This window comes from Crinia signifera, chromosome 1, assembly GCF_055691185.1.
Source record: "Crinia signifera chromosome 1, ASM5569118v1, whole genome shotgun sequence".
In the NCBI taxonomy this organism is placed as follows: Eukaryota; Metazoa; Chordata; class Amphibia; order Anura; family Myobatrachidae; genus Crinia; species Crinia signifera.
In genome coordinates, this window is record NC_139217.1 from 60,947,763 (window position 1) to 60,971,361 (window position 23,599).

Consider the following 23,599-nt stretch of genomic DNA (forward strand, 5'->3'; position numbering starts at 1 on the left):
TGGATGGATGGATGGATGGATAGATAGATAACTACTGTAACTAAAAGATAGATAGATAGATAGATAACTACTGTAGCTAATAGATAGATAGATAGATACATAGATATATGGATGGATGGATGGATGGATGGATGGATGGATAGATAGATAGATAACTACTGTACCTCAAAGATAGATAGATAGATAGATATAGATAGATAGATAGATAGATAGATAGATAACTACTGTAGCTAAAAGAGAGATAGATAGATAGATAGATAGATAGATAGATAGATAGATAGATAGATAGATAGATAGAAGATAACTACTGTAGTTAAAATATAGATAGATATTTTTTGTTATTTATTCTATGTTTTGTCTCCCTGTACTGTTCCTTTGTACGGCGCTGCAAAACACTTGTGGCGCCTTATAAATAAAATAATAATAATAATAGATAGATAATATAATAATAGATAGATAGATAGATATTATAAGAATTATTGCTGGGTGTTGTCACACTGTGACCTTGATGAGAGTAGATTCTGACCAGCAGTGGCCCTGACAGGGTAAACATTGGATGAGGTGACTGAAAAATACACACAAGTGACAAAAGTCAAGGGTAAACTAGCCGCAAAACATAAAAAAAAGTAATAATTAATTGTATAGGGTAAGCAAGTGGGCGGCAACGCCTCTAATGATGTGAAGTGTCACTGCACTGAAATACACATTAGCCACGTATACATCTACATGTAACAATCAATTTAAGATATATATATATATATATAGATATATATATATATATATAATTTAAGATATTTGACTTTTTATGTGCAGTACATCTCACTGTGGGGCCGATTCAGACCTGCTGGGTGAGCAGCGAATTCAGCTTTGTTTTCAAAGGAGGGGGAATGCACATGAGCATAGTTGCCAGTACATTCGCAAAATGATGGACATGCAGGTGGCGGACGCTGGGGTCCACCCACCATATTGTGGGCGTGCCCACAAAAATTACAGGCCCGTCCAAGGAAACGCTGGTTGGACACCTGCCTGTTTGGGGTGAGCAGATAATGTCAGAACCTGCCCCGAACATGGACAAGAGCACCCATCATAAAAGTCCAGCCTTACTTTTATGTGCGAAGAGAGGACATTAGCTGGAGAGTGAGTTGCAATGGATTTATTTATTACTATTTAATTATTAACAGTTTCTTATATAGCGCACACATATTCTGCAGCGCTTTACAGAGAGTATTTGAACATTCACATCAGTCCCTGCCCCAGTGGAGCTTACAATCTATATTCCCTACCACATGTACACGCACACACAGACATTCTAGGGTTAATTTGTTGGGAGCCAATTAGCCTATCAGTATATTTTTTGGATTGTGGAAGGAAACTGGAGTACCCGGAGTAAACCCACTTAAGCACAGGGAGAATATACAAACTCCGCACAGTTAGAGCTATGGTGGGAATCGAACCCATGACCTCAGTGCTGTGAGGAAGTAAAGCTAACCATTACACCGTCCGTGCTGCATCTGATCGCCGATCTACGATATTTTTGCAGCCGCGCACAGGGTGGGATTTCACTCTGGCGGGGCAGAGGCTGAAAGGGTCGCAGGGCTCTAAAAATGAGCATAGGGCCTAATTCAGACCTGATCACACAGCTGCCAAGTAGACGCCACCCCACAAAATTTAAATCCTGCTTTGTGAATGAATGAGTACGCAGTGCGAACTGTTGTGCAAATGGTTGTGTACAGCTACGGCGGACATCGCACCCGTGCAACTGAGTCCAAATTCCATCGCAAGCCGCACACCATCGATTGATTTTTACATAGGGCACAAGTCATGGCAGGCACCACGCAGCCAGAGACTTACCCAGCGCCTGCGATGACAACAGGCATATACGGGCTGAAGCTGACTTCACAAACACTCCCCCTAAACCGGTTTGGCACGCCTGAGCTTACACCGACGCTCCCAGAGTTTCTGGCACACCCGCGTTTCTCTTAACACCCCCAGTAAATGGCCGGAGACCACCCCCAGGTGCCAGCGATCATACAAAAGTTACAGGGGTTCATCGCAGCCGGGTGTCATTCTGGCCCATGTGCATGCACAGTTCATAATGGCCCACCGTGTGAATTCACAGCCTTGCGATCAGGGCTGAATTGAGCCCATAGCCCCTGCATGTAATCTAGACTGAAGATATGCAACTTAGGGGCCAATTCAGTATGCGCAACCCCCGGGAGCGAATGGCTTCGGCGAGTTTCACATTTGCTGAGCCGTTCGATCGAGGAGGAGAGGGCAGGGGGGGGGGCGGTGCGGTAGCAGGGGAACGCCCATCGTTTTATGGGCATCCTCATAAAAAAGGTGAGAACATGACTTCAGCGCCCGCCCCCAATTCAGCAGATAGCGGGCATCTGGAAAGTAAGTGTGGACTTTTAGAGCAAACGCTGCAGAAATCATCGATGGTCAGCGACCATCGAATGATTTCTCCTCCATTCAACCGCATCCCCTTGCATGCTAGAGAGGGGATTCGGGCGTTGCGGCGGGCGGCGTCTACCTGTTTGCTAGGCTGCGGACATACACATCCTAGCGAAGGGGCCTGAATCAGACCCTTAGATCTAACAAACAAAATGAGCGCACGTGAAATCCATGTTCTCCGCTATGCGACAGTACATACACGATTTGGGGATACACAGGGGTAATGAGATCTGGATGGAGAAAACTAAAACATATCTAGTTTTGTGTGTTGTACAGAAGGTTCAGTTTGATTTGCATTGTTCTAGAAATCAATGTCTTGAATGTTATCCAGAATCAGCAACCAATAAGTTATGCAACTATATTGGAATTACAACATCATTGTTTACATTGTTAGCTGAGCACATTTACAGTCCAATGTATTTAAGGTAACAATCCAGCTGCCAGATTGCTGATAGATACATATAGATATATAGATATATCTATATATCTATATATATCTATATATCTATATATCTATAGATATATATATATATATATCTATAGATATATATCTATATATATATCTATATATATATATATATAGATATATATATAGAGAGATATATATCTATATCTCTCTCTCTCTCTCTCTCTATATTTATATATATCTATATCTATATATATATCTATATATATCTATATTAAGATGGGATGTTGCCATGGGCAACCAATCAGAATCTACTTATTTACCTTCTAGAAGATAATATATAGTAACTGATTGGTTGCCCATAGCAACAACCCATGTGAACTAGAAATCCCATCTTAGTACATTTCCCCCATAGTTACTCTGTAATGTTCGCTTGTGCATCCAGTATTTAGCACATTCGGTGCATCAATGCTGCACGCACCTCCTGAGAGCACAGGAACCTTCTACCACACAACCTACAGACCTATTTACCTTGATGAGGTTATGTGCCACTGCAGACACCCTGGCATCGTCTCCTTTCTCCCAAGGGGCATTTATCCCTGCACCATAACCGTGCCAGGCAATCAGGTAGGGGTTATGCATGGAGATCCAGTACCTCACCCGGTCCCCAAACTGCCGAAAGCAGAACTTGGCATAGTCATTGAACAGAAGGGAGACACTCTGATTCTCCCAGCCCCCGTACTTCTCCTGGATGGGCACTGGCAGGTCCCAGTGGTACAGGGTGACCACGGGCTGCATGCCCTTGCTGATCAGTCGGTTGATGAGGCTGTTATAATACAGGACTCCCTGCTCACTGGGGACATCATCCCCCTGGGGGAAAAGCCTTGGCCAAGAAATGGAGAAGTGGTAAAAAGCCACCCCTAAGAACTCCAGGGCTGGCACTACTTCCTTGCTTAGCAAGCTGGCTGGGGTGTCTGCAGGGTGCCCAGTGGTAAGGTTTCCAAGCCAGGGCTGGTGGTCTTTCATAAACTCATCCCATACAGAAGGTCCTCTGCTGGAGTGGTCCTCTTCTATTTGCAGGGAGGAACTTCCCACTCCCCATAGAAAGTCTTCAGGAAAGGTCCCATGGTTGGCAAACTGTTCCTCACTTAAAGGCTTGACTTGTCTCATCCTTTCCCAGACTTTCCTGCCATCTCCGGGGCTTCCAGCAACATCTCTTGGGAAAATGATGGCCACAAAAAGACAGAGTCCTTTCAGACAAAATACAACCATTGTGTCCCCCTAGTCTACTGGCAATGGGGCTCCTTTCATGTGTCAGGATGGAGAGGCTTCCATTCAGGGGCAATGGTCTGCAGAGAGAATGGGTGTCCCACTGACCCTGCTAGCTGTCTTCTACTGCAAGCGCTGGGACTGTCTTATCTCAGCTGGTCTATAGAACTGGATTGTAAAAATCCTGTCAATGATTAGCCTGGACTGTGTGTTCAGGAGGAGTTTCTGCAAGAGGGGGTGGCGTGTCCTTGTACCAGCTATGGAGAGCCTGATTACATGATTGATATATATATATATATATATATATATATATATATATATATATATATGTATATATATATATATATATATATTTTAACAGCTAACACATTTGCTGTACAAGCAATGTATCAATAAATGCAATAAAGTAGCAAATAGTTGTTTCTAGGGGGGGAATATAATTGCAAACCGCAAGGTTCCGCTTCATATAAAACGTGGGGTGCTATATAAGGGGGAACCCTGCAATTTGCAATATGTTTCCCCATAGAAGCACCAAATTGCTGTATGGGACAAGAAGACGTGGTGCTAGTATCCATTTCTTATGTATCTATGTATTATCTGTCTATTTACGTACATGGTGAAATGTATCTTTTTTTTTGCAATGCAAATAGGAGCGTAATCTCAGGAGGGATCTGCCCCCTGGTGACACTTGCAAATCCAGGTCCTAGTGTCTATACTCAGCAATCAGCTGCAGTCTCCTCAGTCCTCATACCTGGGACTGGGCACATAGAAACCGATTCATGTTCTTATCGTGGGGATTGGAGATAACGATTTGTATTCCACAACGTGACAGAGAGCTGCATGTTATATCGATAGCTGTGTGACCTCTGTCATTTGTATCTTCTGGTGAGTGTGATACTTTTCATAAACAGCAATTAGTCATAATACTAATAATAATAGTAATAACAACAAATAGCAAAAATATTATCATTAGTATCAGTAATAATAATAGTTCATATAATGATAAAAACAAAAATAATAATAAATTAGGGGGATATCCAATTAGTAATGCTAAATTTTCAGCAGATAAAAATGGGTTATTATCCCTATTTTAGCCCGTTGGTCATTCTCTCTGCACATGTTACATCTGCCCTCCTGCAGTGCACATGGGCCCTTATTCTGATCGGTGCGGCCCGATCAGAAATATGCGGTGATGTCCGTCTTGGCGAATCCCCGCCTTCCATACGGATCGCCACCTCCGTCCGTATGCGGATATGTGGCGGTCCGCATGAATGTGGACGGGGATACGCCTCCTCCATGGTGGGAGCAGCCCCCTGCATTCGATGGTCGCCGAACATCGAATGCAGGGCCGCACGCTCCACCAGGTCCCGCAACACAAGACCACACGGACACTTGTCCGTGTGAAATCTTGTATGGGGGCGGGCAGCTGACATCCGGCGATGTCAGATGCCCGCCCCGTACCCACGCGTCACGGCCTCATTACCATGCATACGCCCCGCGTTTGCATGGGAACGCCCATGAAACGGGGGGCGTATGCATAGGGTAATGAGGATAAGTAGCCCCTCACGCCCCTCTACGCCCCCTGTGCGGCGTATAAAGAATCCATGCGGCGAAATCGCCTGCACATGCGCAGAGTGACCTCTGCACATGCGCAGACGATAAACATCGGCGGCCCGTACGCAAGCGGGAATATCCGCACCGATCAGAATAAGGGCCATGGTTTTGTCCATCTAAGAAGGAATTTGCCAGAAGGAGTGAACCAGAATAATCCCCACAGTCAGCTAAAAAAATGTGATATCGTCTGAAAAAAGAGTTTTTGGATAAAAACACATGGGATCCAGGATAAATTCCCCATGTGTTATTGCGGCTCTTTGGGCTGCTTATACTACATGTGTGGCCTGCTTATGGTACATGGGTCTGAGTCACAGGAATAAGACCATCGTGGGCTCATGGTCGATGCTTGCCATCGATGGATAAACTGTGTGTGGCCATCGATGGCCACTAACTATGCTATGGAGACCATTAATGGTTTCACCAATTGATGGTCATCCCTGTTCTTTCCGTGAATGGCCCGCGAGCCACTCACAGCCTGTGGGCGAGGCTTCGGGGGTGTCTGGGGGTGAAGCTGTTTATTCATCAATGGAGGGAAACCATCCGGTTCTCTCCAAAAGCATTTAACATCGGTCATAAACCATTGATTATTGTGAATCATCGATGGTCGATGGCCATCTCAACACATGAACGTAACTGCCGCATCTAGGGGATAATTGGATAGCCCCCTGGGATTCCATTAGCAGCAGTAATTTACTACGGGTAATTTGATACCGCAATTAGTATTCTAATAATATAATATATAATAATGACTTACGGCTAATAAAAGACCTACCCAGCAGCCCAGGTATTCCATGCTGATAGCTGACTTTCCATGTGTACTGTAGAATGTTAGATGGTTCCTGATTGGTACATGCCCTATGAGCTTTGTTTATAGACAGAGTGTAACATTATGCAGAGACCTTAGCAACACAAATCAATGTGTGGTCTATAACAGAGGAATGAAGACGTTTGCATAGGACGTCAATAGGTCACTTTGTTAGACAGTCAGCATGTACCGTGATTGACAATCTGTGGTGTACTAGCTGTTGTGGAACTACAAATCCCAGCATCGGCATTAGCAGATTTTGACATAGATACCCCAAAAAATTATTTGAAAAAATAAAGATGACTTTTTCATGTTTCTACCATTTTAATGTTGACCATTTGCTTGTGTCGACCCTTTCCCTAAAGTCTGTTGACCTTTTTCACGTGTTGACATATTCCCTGTCGACCGCTGTCTGTTATGGAACTAGTGTTGGAACACGGACAATAACAGCCTTCATTTCAGCTGATGCTCGCAGATGTCGTACCTTTAGTGGAGGCCGCTCCACGTAAAGAGAGCATCTTGAAGATACTACTGTGCTGAAGGTATATATGGGCTTTAGACACATATAAGGTTGACATGCATTGGGTCGACCACTGAAGGTCGACATGGCTTAGGTCGACACATGCCTAAGGTCAACATGGCTAAGATTGACATGGTTGGAAAGTGAAAAGGTCAACATGAGGTTTTTCTTTTTTTTTTAAGCCGACATGTGCCGACAGGCGGTATTTCATGCCCTACCATCCATTATGGCATGGTGGGAGAATAAAATAGTGTTCCCGAAGCGAAGCGAGACACCTTTAAATCGTTGACATACTCAACGTCCACATTGACAGAAGGTTGACACAAGCAAAAAAATCAAAATAGACATGGTAGACACTGAAAAAGTCGACACACTTTTTTTTGGGGGGGGGTTAGACCGACTTGGTTTATTCTTTACTATGCAAGGGGACATAGAGTGAGAACAGAATAGTGTGCCGAGCAGTGGCGTAACTACCTTATTGTCGCCCCCCTGCCGCATATTTTTTGGGGCCCCCCTCCCCTCGGCCCCCTCCCTCCCCTTGACTAACCTGCCCGGCCCCATCTGCCTGTCACGGTCCCATCTCTCCCGGCGCCGGCTCCTGCTGCTATAATGAAAACGGACTCTTAGAAAATGGCTGCCCCCATACTGCAGACAGAAAACTGTCTGCATTATGGGGGCAGACATTTTCTATGAGTCCGTTTTCATTATAGCAGCAGGAGCCAGCGCCTGGAGATACGGGACCGTGACAGCAGCGGGTAAGTGGTAGCTATAGCCCCGCAGACCACCGGAGCCCCCGGGCTCACTGCGCCTCCCCGCCACCGTGGGGGCTGCGGAGCTATAGCTACGCCACTGGTGCCGAGTGCAGCAAGCCTTGCGAAGGGACGCGGTACACTTATATGGTGTCCATGTCGACTTATGTCGATATATGTCAATATATGTCGACATAGATAAAAAAAACATGAAAAACTTGTGTCATCCTTTTCATGTCTATGTTGACCCTTTGCTTGTGTCAACCTTCTGTCAATGTCGGCTAACTAAATGGTGTAGCGGAAACAACCTTGACCTCAACCCCCTCAAAACGGTGGAGATGGTGGTGGACTTCAGAAGGAAACCAAATGCCATGCACCCACTCATAATATCTGACAGAGTAGTGTCGAGGGTCGACTCCTTCAAATTCCTAGGAACAAAGATTTCCTGCGACCTCAAATGGGGTCCCAACATCATTACAACTGTCAAGAAGGCTCAGCAGCGGTTGTTCTTCCTGAGGCAACTCAAGAAATTCCACATCCCGCAGGAGCTGCTGCTCATCTTCTACACTGCCATAGTAGAGTCTGTCCTTTGCTCCTCGATCACAATCTGGTTCGGAGGAGCAAACGAGAATGACAGACGAAGGTTGCAAAGAGTGGTGAGGATGGCAGAAAAGATCATTGGGGCGGAGCTCCCCACTGTCCAAGAACTATACCTAGCCAGGGTCAATAAGCGTGCAGGAAAGATCTTGGCGGACAAGCTACACCCTGGCCACAACCTGTTTGAACCCCTTTCGTCAGGCAGACGTTTTAGGTCCATCCCAGCAAAGACGACAAGAACTACAAAAGGCTTCTTCCCAATAGCTGTCCACCAACTAAACCGTATTGAACATACCAAATACTAAATACTAACTCAAACTTTTCTAGATACATGTGAAATGTATGTGATGTATGTTTATGCCTCTCTTCCCACCCCCTTTGTGTTCCCTGATTGATGCTGCACTGTTACCACAAAAAATTCCAAGCATACGCAAGTATACCTGGCCAATAAAGATGATTCTTATTCTGAAAAAAAAAAAAAATGTCGACCTTTTAAAGGTGTGGACTTACCCACTGTCAACCAATAGCAGTGGACCTAATAACTGTCGACCTAGAGTCAATCTATTCTTTACACTATGACCTTGCTGCATTGCCCTGATGTATATGCACTGGACTACTGTACGTACCAGAAATAGGCCCTTATTCTGGTTCACACGCAAAGGCAAATTCCTTCTTAAAAGGACAAAACCATGTGCAGAAAGATTTAGATTTGGGTGGGTTATTTTTTTTCTGTGCTGGGTAAATACTGACTTCTTTATTTTTACACTGCCATATAGATTTCCCTTTGAAGTAAAACCCCACCCAAATCTAACTCTCTCTGCACAAGTAACATCTACCCCACCTGCAGTGCAGCATGGTTTTGTCCATTTGAAAAGGAATTTGCCTTTTGCAAGTGAACCAGAATAAGGGCCATTGTGTAAAATGCATTCAGTGCCCATCTAGGGAGAATGGCATATTAGCTATTATGAAGGACCCTATATAACCTGGCAGAACATTTGTAGATAATTGCATGAAATCAGAGGTTGGCAACTTGTGTATTGCCATCCGTTGTGGAACTACAAGATCCAGCATGCCTTGTCAGGAAACTGATGGATAGTTCTACGTCAGGCTTAGGCAATCGCTCGCTAACTGTTGCTTCACAACTAGTTACCTAATTCCGACCTGTGTAAACCCTGGCTAACTGCCCAGTAATGTGCTCAGAGACTGGGGCAGTTACTGCAGATAAATAATGTGGGGCTGGACAGGAACCTGTGTCATGCAAAGGGTTAAACCTTTGGTATGGAGATAACACTGCTCTGCTCCTGAGGTATTTTTATTACAGAACATTTGTATAATCCACATCCCCACATAGTGCTGGTGGTGAGTACAGCACAACAGGAGATAAAAGACAGAACTGGTACTTATCAATACAGGGCCTGATTCAGGGATGGTCACAAATGCATTTGTAGCTCCGTAGGTGTATGCAAATATGCAAATCCTGGAGGCTGCATACAAATACAGAGCTTCTGTCACAGATTAGCAAGGTATCCCAGTTCTTAGTAGCGCTATGGTAGCGCAGCATGGCCGCAGGAAATGAGATGCTGAAGACATTGCAGCTGTGTACCTGATCGCAGTCACAGGCTGAGACACTCCCAAAATAGTTGTGAGTGCCGGGCATGCGCCCATAGTGACAAAAATTGGGGCATGGCTCATGATCACGGCACTATGCACAATACCATGCCCCTTAGATGAGAGGTCACGACCCTTCCAAAAGAAGCCACACCTTTTTTATAGCGCATGTAACGGTACTCTTTACCTAGAAGGCACCCATCGCGGCCATCGCATGAACTAAAAAATCGCATGCGATGCGACCGACGCGATGCCCACGATTTCCCATAGGGAACAATGTTAAATGTCCCAATTGACCCGATTTTCCTGTTCAATGTCTCAATTGACCCGATTTTTCCATAGGAAACAATGTTAAATGGCCCACAGAGGCCAAATAGGCACCCTGAAGTGTGAAATGGCCCCCACAATTGTTAACGCCACCCCACGATCAACGTGAACCCGAAGCGTGGCGAGCGGCGGCGGTACACGTCCTACGACCTTTTCATACCCCCACTATCCACGTCGGCGTGGAGTTGAGAATAGAAAGTGTGGCGAGCGCAGCGAGCCACCGAGCCCGAAGCGTGGCGAGCGCAGCGAGCCCCTCGAGGGGACGCGGACACCTTCACAGGTATACGCGTCCCCTCGCGGGCTTCACAGCTGTCCGCGTCCCCTCGCGGGGCTCACTGCGCTCACCACGCTTCGGGCTCGGTGGCTCGCTGCGCTCGCCACCCTCAGGGCCGGCGCCACCACTAGGCAAATCTAGGCATTTGCCTAGGGCGCCGGCCACTGGAGGGCGGCATTTCGCCCCCCCCCCCCCCCCCCCCGTGCCGCGGGGGTACCTGTCCTGCGGCTGTGTATATAAAGCTTGCGGCGGCAGCGGGGGGTCCCTGCAGTCAAGAAATAATGAGCGCTATCCGCCTGGCTACGCGGAAGCGCTTCTGTTGTGGAAACACTGGCCGCACGCTGATTGGCTGAGATTCAGCCAATCAGCGTGCGCCGTGCGGCCAGTGTTTTCACAACAGAAGCGCTTCCACGTAGCCAGGCGGATAGCGCTCGTTATTTCTTGACTGCAGGGACCCCCCCGCTGCCGCCGCCGCAAGCTTTATATACACAGCCGCAGGACAGGTACACCCCCCCCCCCGGCACCGGGGCGCCCCCACCCCGACTCGCCTGGGGCGCTCCGGTGCCTTGCACCGGCCCTGGCCACCCTTTCTGTTCTCAACTCCACACCGATGTGGATAGTGGTGGTATGAAAAGGTCGTAGGACGCGTACCGCCGCCCCTCGCGGGCTCGCTGCGCTCGCCGCGCTTTGGGTTCACGTTGATCGTGGGGTGGCGTTAACAATTGTGGGGGCCATTTCACACTTCAGGGTGCCTATTTGGCCTCTGTGGCCCATTTAACATTGTTTCCTATGGAAAATCGGGTCAATTGAGACATTGAACAGGAAAATCGGGTCAATTGGGACATTTAACATTGTTCCCTATGGGAAATCGCGGGCATCGCGTCGGTCGCATCGCATGCGATTTTTTGGTCGCATGCGATGCGACCGACGCAATTTTTTTTTACTAACGATGCCCACGATCAAAATCGTGGGCGCCCTTTTAGGTAAAGAGTACCCATGTAAGCTAGGTATTTATTTGGGGTACTGTTGTCCATTCTGAGTCTTTGGGGTTTATTTTCTAAGATGGGGTTCTATTGAAGATCTATTGAAGAGTTGCCATGGGTTATTTATTTAGCACCCTCTAGAACAGGGCTGGGCAACACCGGACCTCCAGATGTTAATGAACTACACATCCCAGGATGCTTTGCATTCGTTTTGCTATGTGGCCATGCTGAAACTGATGCAAGGCATGCTGGGATGTGTAGTTCATCAACATCTGGAGGGCCGGTGTTGCCCAGCCCTGCTCTAGAAGATAATAGATAGAATCTGATTGGTTGTCTATAGCAACATTCTATCTTCAATAGAACCATCTTAGTAAATACATCAACTCTGGCCTTGATCAGCCAGTGTCTGTCGCAGAGTTGTAGAAGGGTCAGGGTTACGCACAGACTGCGCACAGTGGAAAATCATTCGATGGTGGGTGGGTGCGTTGCTAATGGTTTTGCAGCTGTACGGCGATCAGTGACAATGGTACTTATGTAGTATCTGGGCTGCCGATTTTTTGATTGTATGCCTTAAGTTAAGGCATACAATCAGATGCGATGCGATGCGATATCGCATCGCATCGCATCCGATATCGGATGCGATATCGGATGCGATGACCCGATTTTTCCATAGGAATCAATGTTAAAATGGACTGAGTCCATTTTAACATGGAATTCAATGGGAAAAATGGGTCCTTTTCATACCCCTACTATCCAAGTGGGCATGGAGTTGGATATAAACCTGTGGCGAGCGTAGCGAGCCACCGAGCCCGAAGCGTGGCGAGCGAAGCGAGCCCCGCGAGGGGACGGTATTCGTCCCCTCGCGGGGCTCGCTTCGCTCGCCACGCTTCGGGCTCGGTGGCTCGCTACGCTCGCCACAGGTTTATATCCAACTCCATGCCCACTTGGATAGTAGGGGTATGAAAAGGACCCATTTTTCCCATTGAATTCCATGTTAAAATGGACTCAGTCCATTTTAACATTGATTCCTATGGAAAAATCGGGTCATCGCATCGCATCGCATCGCATCGAATCGCATGGTCGCATGCGATGCGATGCGATCTCCCGATCCGACCCGATTTAGAAATCGGCAGCCCAGTTACTACATAAGTACCGTGACAATTTCTCAAGCCATTCACAGACAGGGCAGGTTTTCACCCTGACAGGACAGGGGCTTACTGATGGCAGGGCTCAGCAAAATCACACAGCAGTGATCAGCTCTGAATGACCCGTTCCCAATGGTTTCCTTTACTTTTAAAACATGAATCAGACCCAATATCCTTAATACGGCTATAGGTGCTGCAGCATCACTGCTGAGAATCTCCAGCATAGTTAATAATATGATAATACTTAATAAATGAGGAAAGCAGACGCATCCGTTACAACCAGGGAAATCAGAAATATTAAACATTGCAATATCAACTTGCATCAGCTGGTTTCCCATTTGTCTTCCAGGTCACTAAAAGCAAATGTATGTCAATATCTTTGCATCACATTTTGGGCCTCATTCAGGTTGGAACCCAGATATCGCCCCCGGCCCCTCCCTCCACGCAGCGAATGGCCTGGCGAGTGTGTAACTTGCCGAAAACCATTTGCTGTCGGGTTTGCACATTGCTCAGAAATGTGAAAGTGAAAACCCTGACCAGGGCTGGGGACGAATTTGTGTTGCTGAGAGCGATCCTGAATCGGCCCCTGTGTTCCCTTCAGCTTGTGCCTTGTAGGGTTTCCCGGGTTTTCTATGATCTTACCGTATTAGATAAGTCCTGTCATGCGTGCGCTATTACTTGTTTTGATGAGTTTTTAATAAGAACTTTGACCATAACATATCTAGGTACAGGGTGTACAAAGATCATGTATTTTTATTCTTGATAGGGACAACGTACTGGCATTCTAAACACAGATACAGTAGTGGGGAGATAATGCATCCAGACTGGTCTTCTTTAATATACCCTATAGGGGTGTACACACACTGCGATTTTGGCAGGCGATTTTGACTAGTTAGTTAAAGTGGCCTAGAAGATTAGCCAAAATCACACGGTTAAACATGCCGGTGATACCGATGTGCGGCCTCACAGAATCAGAATCACCTCACAAACTAGACTGTGCAGGCAAGGCAATTTTATCTAGATCGTAGGCTAGCATAGTGAACATAGACAAAGGACCTTATTCAGGTTCGTTTGCAGATTGCCTGCGTTCGCACGGGGTCCGATGTTTGGGTTGTGTGCATGCGCATTTCTGCACAAGTGCATATGGAGGGTGCGTGCACCCACTGCGAACTGACTGTCACCCCGGACAACGTGCGGGGTGTGGAGGGTGGTGTGGTGTGGCACCATTAGCATATGGGAACGCCCACCATTTCATAGGCGTTCCCATGAGAACCCTGGGCGTTCTTATGCTAATGAGGCCATGACGGAGCAACCTTACATATGCGTGCACCTTCCACATCTTTTGATGGTTGGCGACCATCGAAAGATGTATGTGGGTCTCCCTGGCCTGCAAATGGATGTTACTGTGTAACATCCATTCGCATGCCCTGCGTGCGAATTGCGCTTTCGATTGGGTGGTGGCAGCCAACCATCCGCAAGGTGGGATTTGGTGGACTCGCAAGGCTGCGAATCAACCAGAATAACCCCCAACATCTCCAGTGCATATAGTCAAAATAGCTTCATCAAAATCAGCCACTAACAAAAATCACATGGAGTAGTCGCACAACCACTACCGGCAATGCAGATGTTTGGGGAAATATTCATAATGTTTTGCACTTTTCCCATCAAGTTTAAGCACTGAATTGTCTAAGGGGCATACACATGGAGCGATTTTGTGCTATTTTCTAAGCAATCTGACTAGATTGCTTATAAAGTAAGCACAGATGTCTCCGTGTGTATGCCCGGAGAGATTTAGTCAGTGCATGCAGTCAAAATCTAGTCAAATTGCTTAGCAAGTGACTGCAAATCTCTCTGTGTGTACAGAATGAGAGATACTGATCGCATCCTAGTCCACTGATCCCTCTATTTGATAATCCTTACTTTCGACAAGGTTGCTCCCCTAAGGCATTTAGTAGCTGGTGGAAAAACGGGATAAGGTTTATTAATGAGATCTCTCAAACTTCATCCTTCCCCACATTTGCAGACATCCAATCTATACACCCTATTCCGCATAAATATTTTTTTCAATATCTCCAAATCAGGCATTTTCATTCCTCAGTAATTGCACAAGTCACTGCTAGACCACTCACCTCTATAGAAAACTTAGTTTTTCGCAAGACATCGACAAAAGGCCTAATTTCAAATTTATATCCTTCTTTATTACCTCAGACTTCTGATACTAGAGATTCATATATGAATGCATGGGAATCTGACCTAGGAAAAATGCTGCAAGATGACGATTGGTCTGAAATTTACTCTAATGTTGCCTCTAGTTCTATATGTGTTAAACTGAAAGAAAACGCATATAAACTTCTCTATAGATGGTATTATGTTCCAGTAAGACTTAATAAAATGAACGCAGATATATCCCCCCTATGCTGGAGATGTAAAAAGGCGGATGGAAATTTTCTGCATATCTGGTGGGAATGCCCAGTTTTAATCCCTTTTTGGCAGAAGCTGACTACCTTAGCTAATTCGATTCTATCTTTGCAAATTCCATTTGAAGCTGGCTATTTTCTCCTTTCAATGAATATCCCAGACACAACTCGCTCGAAGAATAAATTGTTCACTCATATGGTTCTGGCTGCTAGAACCTGTATAGCGGGTCTATGGAGATCTCAAACTGTTCCGTCTCTAGCCGAGGTGACTGCCAAGATCTGGCATATTCATTCAATGGAGTACATCACTAGTATCTTAAATTGCTCTTCCGCTAAATTTATTAGGGTCTGGGAGCCCTGGACCACGTATTTCAATGTACCCCCAGCCTTCCACTAAAAACATAGTAACTTATCTCCTAAAAGTTTGAACTTGACCAGTCGGGTAGGACCCCCCTCCTTTCCGGGTCCCCCCCCCCCCTTTTTTTCTTTCCTTTTTTTCTTTTTCTCTTCTCTATTAGTTCTCTTAAACACTTTATCTTTAAGGCTTCTGTGACTAAATAAAATGTTAGTATGTGTATATATGTGTAAGCTATATGTATGTATGCATGTATGTGTGTGTGTATGTGTGTATATATATATGTACATATATTATTATTTATCCTTGTTTATATGCATTATATCTATATTGCCTTTAAGTATATTATCACCTTTAAAAACAAAAACAAAAGAGATGCCTCTATATTTTCTTGACTGTATTGTATTTGGTCCAGGGAACCTCTGCGCACGTTCCTAATTTTTGCATTAATTTGTACATATTTGGACCATATTCTTTACCATATCTATTTGTCTAACTATTTCTTTATGTATCCATGGCATCTCACTAATAAAATTTATTTTAAAAAAAAGAGAGATACTGATCGCAATCTCTCATTCTGAACCATTACCCGGCCTTTTTTTGCTTAAGCAAAATTGCTTAGCAAAATCACTTAGCACAAATCTCTGCATGTGTATGTGCTCCCAATGGGAGATCTGGACACCAGGAAATCGCCTACCCTAAATAGCTTAACAAAATTGCTTAGCACACATCTCTACATGTGTATGCCCCTTAGTAAGTAACGGTAAACAAAAATCAGCCTACAGAGAAAGAGAATCATTTTGGGTCTATACTGTCTGATGATCACTTCAGGTCGGATGATTCCTTGTATTCAGCGATAGGTCATATAAAAACATACCTGCCCACTCTTCTACATTCCCCACCAGGAAAGGTCTGGCAGGGACAACAGAGGTGGCCAGTGTAAGGGGTGGAATCGAGGACCATGGCGGACATCCATTTCACTAGCAAGTGGACAGGACCTGTTCTCTTGGGAGTTCAGGGAATTCTTCTGAAATTTGCAGAGTTTTTTCATAAAAGTCCAACCTCTGGCTAGTAAACTTCTTTATTTAATATTAATTGTTATAAGGAAGCCTTGGAGAGTGATAAAGTAGAGGGAGATAAAGTACCAGCCAATCAGCTCCAGGGGACACAGAGAGGCAGTGGGCGGTGAATGCGGTGAGGGGACCAGAGAGCCGGGTAGCATAGGGGAAGCAGGACTGCGGGCGCACATAGAGAAAAAAAACACATACAAATGAATGGTCAGCCAGTGATTGACTAAGAGCTCTCTCAGCCAATCAGCAAAATGAATGGGCAGCCAGTGATTGACTAAGAGCTCTCTCAGCCAATCACTGGCTGCCTATTCATTTTGCTGATTGACTGAGAGAGCTGTCAGTCAATCACTGGCTGTCCATTCATTTGTATGTTTTGTTTTTTTCTATCTGCGCCGCCTGCTGCCCGGCTTTCCCTATGCTACACGGCTCTCTGGTCCCCTCGCCGCATTCACCGCCCACTATGTCCCCTGCCCGGCTTGTTGGGAGGTATGGTGCTGACTTGGCCAAGTTGGTAAGCTCCCCCACCAGCGAAACTCTACATAAAATTGAGTTCTGTTGGAACAGATCATATCAGCACATACACTAGTACAGTACAGGGAAGATGTCAGATGCACTACAAGATTTGACAACTCTTTATCTGTTTTCCAATGCCTGCACATACCAGCCCTTGCACAATCTCTGAATCATGGCATGACCATCCTGTAGGAATAAAAGTGAGCTGAGGAGGAGGACTGGTATGTATACACATGGCATTTGTGTATTTGGGATAAAAATGTGCTTCCTTTTAAAACTTTGGTTGTCAGGGTTGGAAACATATATTACATTAAACATCCAACTATTAAAGCTAAAGAGACTATGACTTATGCCAGATTCCCAACCTACAGGGGGACGGCATTACAGGGCAGGCAATCATATGGGGCATTTGTCTGTAATTGATGGTAAGTGAGACACACACAGTGCGGGGTCTGGGAGATTACTGGAGAACGTAATGAAGAACCATTAATCACACTCTCCAGGCCACACGTCTGTTTTACGACCACACCAGCAATTTTATCTAAGACACAAATCATTTAAATATCCAATTATTTCAAATATGTATGAGAAGAGGCTCTGCTCACATCTCCAATACATGGACACCGCTGGGCTGCGTGTGTTCAGAGCCCAGCGTGCAAGTTAACGCCTTGGCGAAGTCACACCTCTCCCCCAGCTGGCCGAGCCGGTGTGCAGGGCTGCGTACGGATGTTGCTAACCATTCAAGGAATTCTCCTCCTCTCACCCAGGAGTCACTCGGCGGCTGCACAGATTGACGCAACAAGTTTTGTGGGTCCACCCATATCCGCCCCCTGCCTGTCATTCAGGTTGCGTGCACCTTAGCGAAGAAAAAATTAGCCGAAGGTGCTGTCCTCATGGTATATGGTCATTAGGCCGAGACTATTAAGGTCAACATACATTGGGTCGACCACTGAAGGTCAAAAGGCCAAAACATGCATTAGGTCGACATTGGGAAGGTCAACATGGGTTTTTCACGTTTTTTTCTCTTTTTTTGCTGACATGTGCCAACAGGAGGTATTACCATCCACTACGGCGTGGTGGGAGAATATTATAGTGTGCCGAGCCCAAAGTATTGGTTGCAGTTATTATTATTATTAACAGTTTCTTATATAGCGCACACATATTCCGCAGCGTTGTACAGAGAATATTTGTCCATTCACATCAGTTCCTGCCCCAGTGGAGTTTACAATCTATGTTCCCTACCACATGTACACGCACACACAGACATTCTAGGGTTAATTTGTTGGGAGCCAATTAACCTACCTGTATATTTTTGGATTGTGGGAGGAAACCGGAGTACCCGAAGTAAACCCACACAAACACGGGGAGAATATACAAACTCTGCACAGTTAGGGCCACTGTGGGAATAGAACCCATGCCTCAGGGCTGTGAGGCAGTAATGCTAACCATTACACCATCCGTACAGTCCCTATAAACCAGGTAGTGCTTGCATTGTAAAGAAGTTGTGACCCCACAAAAATATGATGGACCACCTCAACTATGGTCTGCATAGAAGTAATGTTGTCCTTGGTGATGGCGGACACAGGTAGGCGGAAACACTGCTCACCTTCAAGGGACCATCTCCTGTGCTAAAATTCTGCAAACCACTTGAGCACAGTTGTCCGGGATGGTGCTTCTTCTGTGTGTAACTGAGAACATAAATCACTTCTAATGTGAAGTCTGTCAGCTGCCAGTGCTTGGAGTTGTGGTGTATTATATATAGGGGTCTGCAGCCAGTGTCAGACTGAGGCTTGAAGGGCCCACAAAGAGGAATGCAGCGGTAGGGGCCCAAGCTTTGGGGTGGGGTAAGCCTCCAGAAGGGGTGTGGCCTGCCAACACAGAGGCTTGACTAACTATTAGACAGTACATGGCCTGGGCCTCTTGACACATATAGGCCCTTATTCTGGTTCACTCGCAAAGGCAAATTCCTTCTCAAATGGACAAAACCATGTGCACTGCAGGAGGACAGATGCAACATGTGCAGAGAGATTTGGGTGAGGTATTTTGTTTCTGTGCAGGGTAAATACTGGCTGCTTTATTTTTACACTGCAATATAGATCTCACTTTAAAGTAAAATCCCACCCAAATTGAATTCTCTCTGCACATGTAACATCTGCTCCACCTGCAGTGCATATGGTTTTGTCCATTTGAGAAGGAATTTGCCTTTGTGAGTGAACCAGAATAAGGGCCATAGTCCATGCATGATAATGTCCCAGATTTATAACAGCAGTACACTATAGTAAATCTACCATTGTCTTTTGCAGTATAATGTAACAATGGTGATGCCTACCGGGTGTTCCCCCCTGTACCCCTGTCAGACAGTCCAACCCAGGCTGCAGTCCCTAGGTAAAATCCACCACTGCAAGAGAGTATCCAGCTATATAAAGTATATGAATATTGTTGTAGTCACATTCAATAAATGAAGATGCGGCGACTGATTGCTCTAAAATAGTAAGTACTATTTGTGTGCTGGTCCGCACTTGTTAAGAAACCAATAAAAAGTTGTCTAATAAAAGTGGGTCTAAAAACACGATATAAAATTTACTATGGATAAAAAATGTCAAGAGGAACGTATAAAAAAATATATAAGCATTTATTTAAACAAAGTAGACAGTATGTCCCTTTAAAAATACACAGACAATTTTAAAAATATATTCTAACCTAAAAAATCCTAAAATCAATTATAAGGTGCAATAAGAGGTAGCTTAACTTGTAGAGATGAGACAGGAGGGCTAGAGATCCTAAAATCAATTATAAGGTGCAATAAGAGGTAGCTTAACTTGTAGAGATGAGACAGGAGGGCTAGAGATCCTAAAATCAATTATAAGGTGCAATAAGAGGTAGCTTAACTTGTAGAGATGAGACAGGAGGGCTAGAGACTCTCTAGCCCTCCTGTCTCATCTCTACAAGTTAAGCTACCTCTTATTGCACCTTATAATTGATTTTAGGATTTTTTAGGTTAGAATATATTTTTAAAATTGTCTGTGTATTTTTAAAGGGACATACTGTCTACTTTGTTTAAATAAATGCTTATATATTTTTTTATACGTTCCTCTTGACATTTTTTATCCATAGTAAATTTTATATCGTGTTTTTAGACCCACTTTTATTAGACAACTTTTTATTGGTTTCTTAACAAGTGCGGACCAGCACACAAATAGTACTTACTATTTTAGAGCAATCAGTCGCCGCATCTTCATTTATTGAATGTATACAATTTACCCCGAGTAACTTACCATTACTTTTACCCTTGAGGATTGGCTGACACCCCATAATTAGAAGGGGGATATTGCCTATTGATACCTGGTGCCTGGACGGAGGATACACAAGTGGCGCCACTCATTCTTTGTTTACATTGTTGTAGTCACCACTGTTTTTCAAACCACCACAACCATCATTATTAGTATTATCACTTACCCACCCCAAGCTAGTTGCAAAAGATCCATTGGCCCACCCGAAACAAGCACTGACCTTTATACCCAGGACACTACATGTAATGGATCTGTTCTGCCTAGTTGCCGCTCTGAAACACCCATTTTACAGGCAAATAGAAATGGCCAGTGCACAAGACCCTGTCATGGTCATAAAATCAGTATTTCCATACGTGTGGGGGAGCACAGGTGTCAATGAAGATGTACATGGTAGAAAGAATGACAATGTCACTTTATGTTTTCCCTACTATTATTCTACTATTTTAGGATGACGCCAGTTTAATTCCAACTTTTCTTCTAAAAAAAATTGCACAATTTGGTCACTTTAATGTTCCAAATCCTCAGGTGGTTGTGAGTTAAAAACGATATGTCGGACAGATTTGACATCACCTTCACTAGAACAGAGTGGCATGGAGGATGTTCTAGTGTGTACAAGAGCAACGATATATCGCTAGCATCATGGCACATGTCGGCTCAAAAAACAGTGGAAAAACCCATGTCGACCTAACGACCTAACCCATGTTAACCAAAACCCATGTCGACCTAGACACCTGTCGACCTTCACCCATGTTGACCTAGAACCCCTTCAACCTTGCTGCCTGTCGACCCAACGGTGTCGATCAATGACTGTCGACAATATGATCCACACCCGACGCAGCAATGCAGAATAATGAGCCATGTACTGATGCCCATCACCCAGGCTATATTATGTATATCTGAAATATGTATAATAGCCAGCAGTAGCCCACTGTGACACCCCTCCCCTCTCCATGGGTGCTACTGCTGTCAGTGTGGCTGTCACATAGAAGGGAACCATTAAGGATGTGTGTGGGATAATGGGGTGATGTTGATCAGAGCAGAGGTGACCCGCTCCCCCTGCGCATGCCTCAGCCTGTGTCACGCGTGGGGCGGAGAAGGTGGGAGGTACCGGCCTGTCTGCCTGAATTCAGAGCGTTGGCGCCAAGTGCTGGCTGCTGGAGGCGGTGGACGTGTGATAAGAAGCCCACCCGCCGCCGGCCATGGTAAGTACAAGGCCGGGGGATCTGTGTGCTGCACGCAGGAGTGCGGATCGGGCCTCGCACTCACGCTGCAGGAGTGGGCCTGATGCACGCGCGCCTTATATCACCTCCTGTGACGCGTGTGTGTCCCGGAGGGGTTGCAAGACAAGGGGTCTGCTGCCCGAACGGGCTCATTCACTGCCCTCATCCTCCTGTCCTGCCTGCCATGTGCTGGCTCTCCGTGGGGGCATGCTGAGACTTGTAGTAACACACCAGCGCAGATAGCGTGGTTTACACTATACAACATGGTCCTGGGTGTTAGAGGGCAGGGGTAATAACGTTTATTAAGGGTTATGGCGCCCCTGTCACAGGGACCAGGCAGCGATCTGCGGGCACGGTGGGCTACATCAAGTGGCAGCGAGTGGGAACATTGCACTGCTCTCATTGGCTGCTGCGTTTCTATCATGTGACGTCAGATGTAAACACGAGCTGCCTGTACATTGCGTTAACTTTTCTTTTTTTTTTTTTATGGTTTCACAAAGCTTTATTATTCTTCCACCATAACAGTAACTGAAGCCACTGCCAGACCAACGAATGGTACATACTGAATCTATATATACACAGTATTATTTATTTGAAATATGGGCAAGCTGCCAAGCCATATTTTAGTAACCACTAGTGCTGAAGTCAGGGTATGGTAAATAATTACTTGCTGTGGTCTACTGGGGGTATCGGCCACGACTTCTCCCCTCTGGGAATTCGCAGTAGTGGATGGGGGCCTTCACAGTACATGACCGTATAGGACAAGTACATGGTATACAAACCTTGCTGCATCACTAGACATGATAGTCAAAAAAGGGTACTTGTTTCCTAGCACGGCGCCCCCGATTTTGATTGTATTACATCTTATACAATCGCATCGCATGCAATATAGCGGCATGTGATACGATGCGATCTGATTTTTAATTGTACAAGCACTCTGATGAGTGCTTTCAATGTTAACTGCACCCCCATTGGCAATGCCACCCCCACGATCAACGCCAACCCGAACCGTGGCGAGCGCAGCGGTACGCGTCCTCCGACCTTTTCATACCCCCCTATCCACGTCGGTGTGGAGTTGATTTTAGATAGTGTGGCGAGCCACCAAGCCTGAAGCGTGGCGAGCGCAGCGAGCCCCGCAAAGGGGACGCAAATTACTTAACATGTATTTCGTGTCCCCTCGCGGGGCTCGCTGCGCTTGCCACACTATCTAAGATCATCTCCACGCCGATGTGGATAGTGGGGGTATGAAAAGGTCGGAGGACACGTACCGCCGCACCTCGCGGGCTTGCTTCGCTCTCCATGCTTCGGGTTGGCGTTGATAGTGGATTATATAGTCTAAATCTAATAGAAAGTGACCCTGAATTGCACATGTACAGCCACATTCAATCCAGATTTGATCCAGATGTTCGGCCCTGTGGCATTGGAAGAAAATAGACTGTGCGGGCAAGTCTGTTTCTGCTTCGATCTGCTAGATCAGTGGTGTCAAACTCATGGCCCTCCAGCTATTGTGGAACTGTACATCCCAGCATGCCCTGCCACAGATTTTATATAATGGATTGCTTAAACTGTGGCAGGGCATGCTGGGATTTGTAGTTCCACAACAGCTGGAGGGTCATGAGTTTGACACCATTGTGCTAGATCAAAAGGAGCTCAATGCAGCCCCTGCCCCGCCACTGCCATGCCCCCTGCCTTTCCCAACGGCCGCCACATCACACCATGTGTACACACCTTTTGTAAGAGAAGGAAAAGCACATGTGTGGAGAGGGCTTAAGCTGGGTACACAGTATGCCGGCGGGAAAGCGAGGGCGATGTGCTCCATCATCTGGACATGCAATATGACAGAGGACATTATTACCGATCCACGGGAGTGCACTTCGTTGACTATATGGAGCCTACACACTGACCGATATTATAAACGATGTGGCTCAGAAGGGCCATAATGCACGCCCACAAAACGTTTCTCTTACATATGCCTGCAAAACA

At 45.7% G+C, this 23,599-nt stretch overlaps 2 protein-coding genes across 2 annotated transcripts in view; one reads left to right on the top strand and one right to left on the bottom strand.

The window, feature by feature from the left end:
- Positions 1-4,293, bottom strand: part of KLB (klotho beta) — a 29,980-nt gene extending 25,687 nt beyond the window's left edge. The window contains exon 1 of the mRNA XM_083158398.1: positions 3,392-4,293. Coding sequence (XP_083014524.1) covers positions 3,392-4,132 — 741 coding nt within the window. The 5' untranslated portion in view covers positions 4,133-4,293. The remainder of the gene's footprint in view (positions 1-3,391) is intronic.
- A 17,112-nt stretch (positions 4,294-21,405) lies between these two features.
- Positions 21,406-23,599, top strand: part of RFC1 (replication factor C subunit 1) — a 40,999-nt gene continuing 38,805 nt past the window's right edge. The window contains exon 1 of the mRNA XM_083158404.1: positions 21,406-21,598. Coding sequence (XP_083014530.1) covers positions 21,596-21,598 — 3 coding nt within the window. The 5' untranslated portion in view covers positions 21,406-21,595. The remainder of the gene's footprint in view (positions 21,599-23,599) is intronic.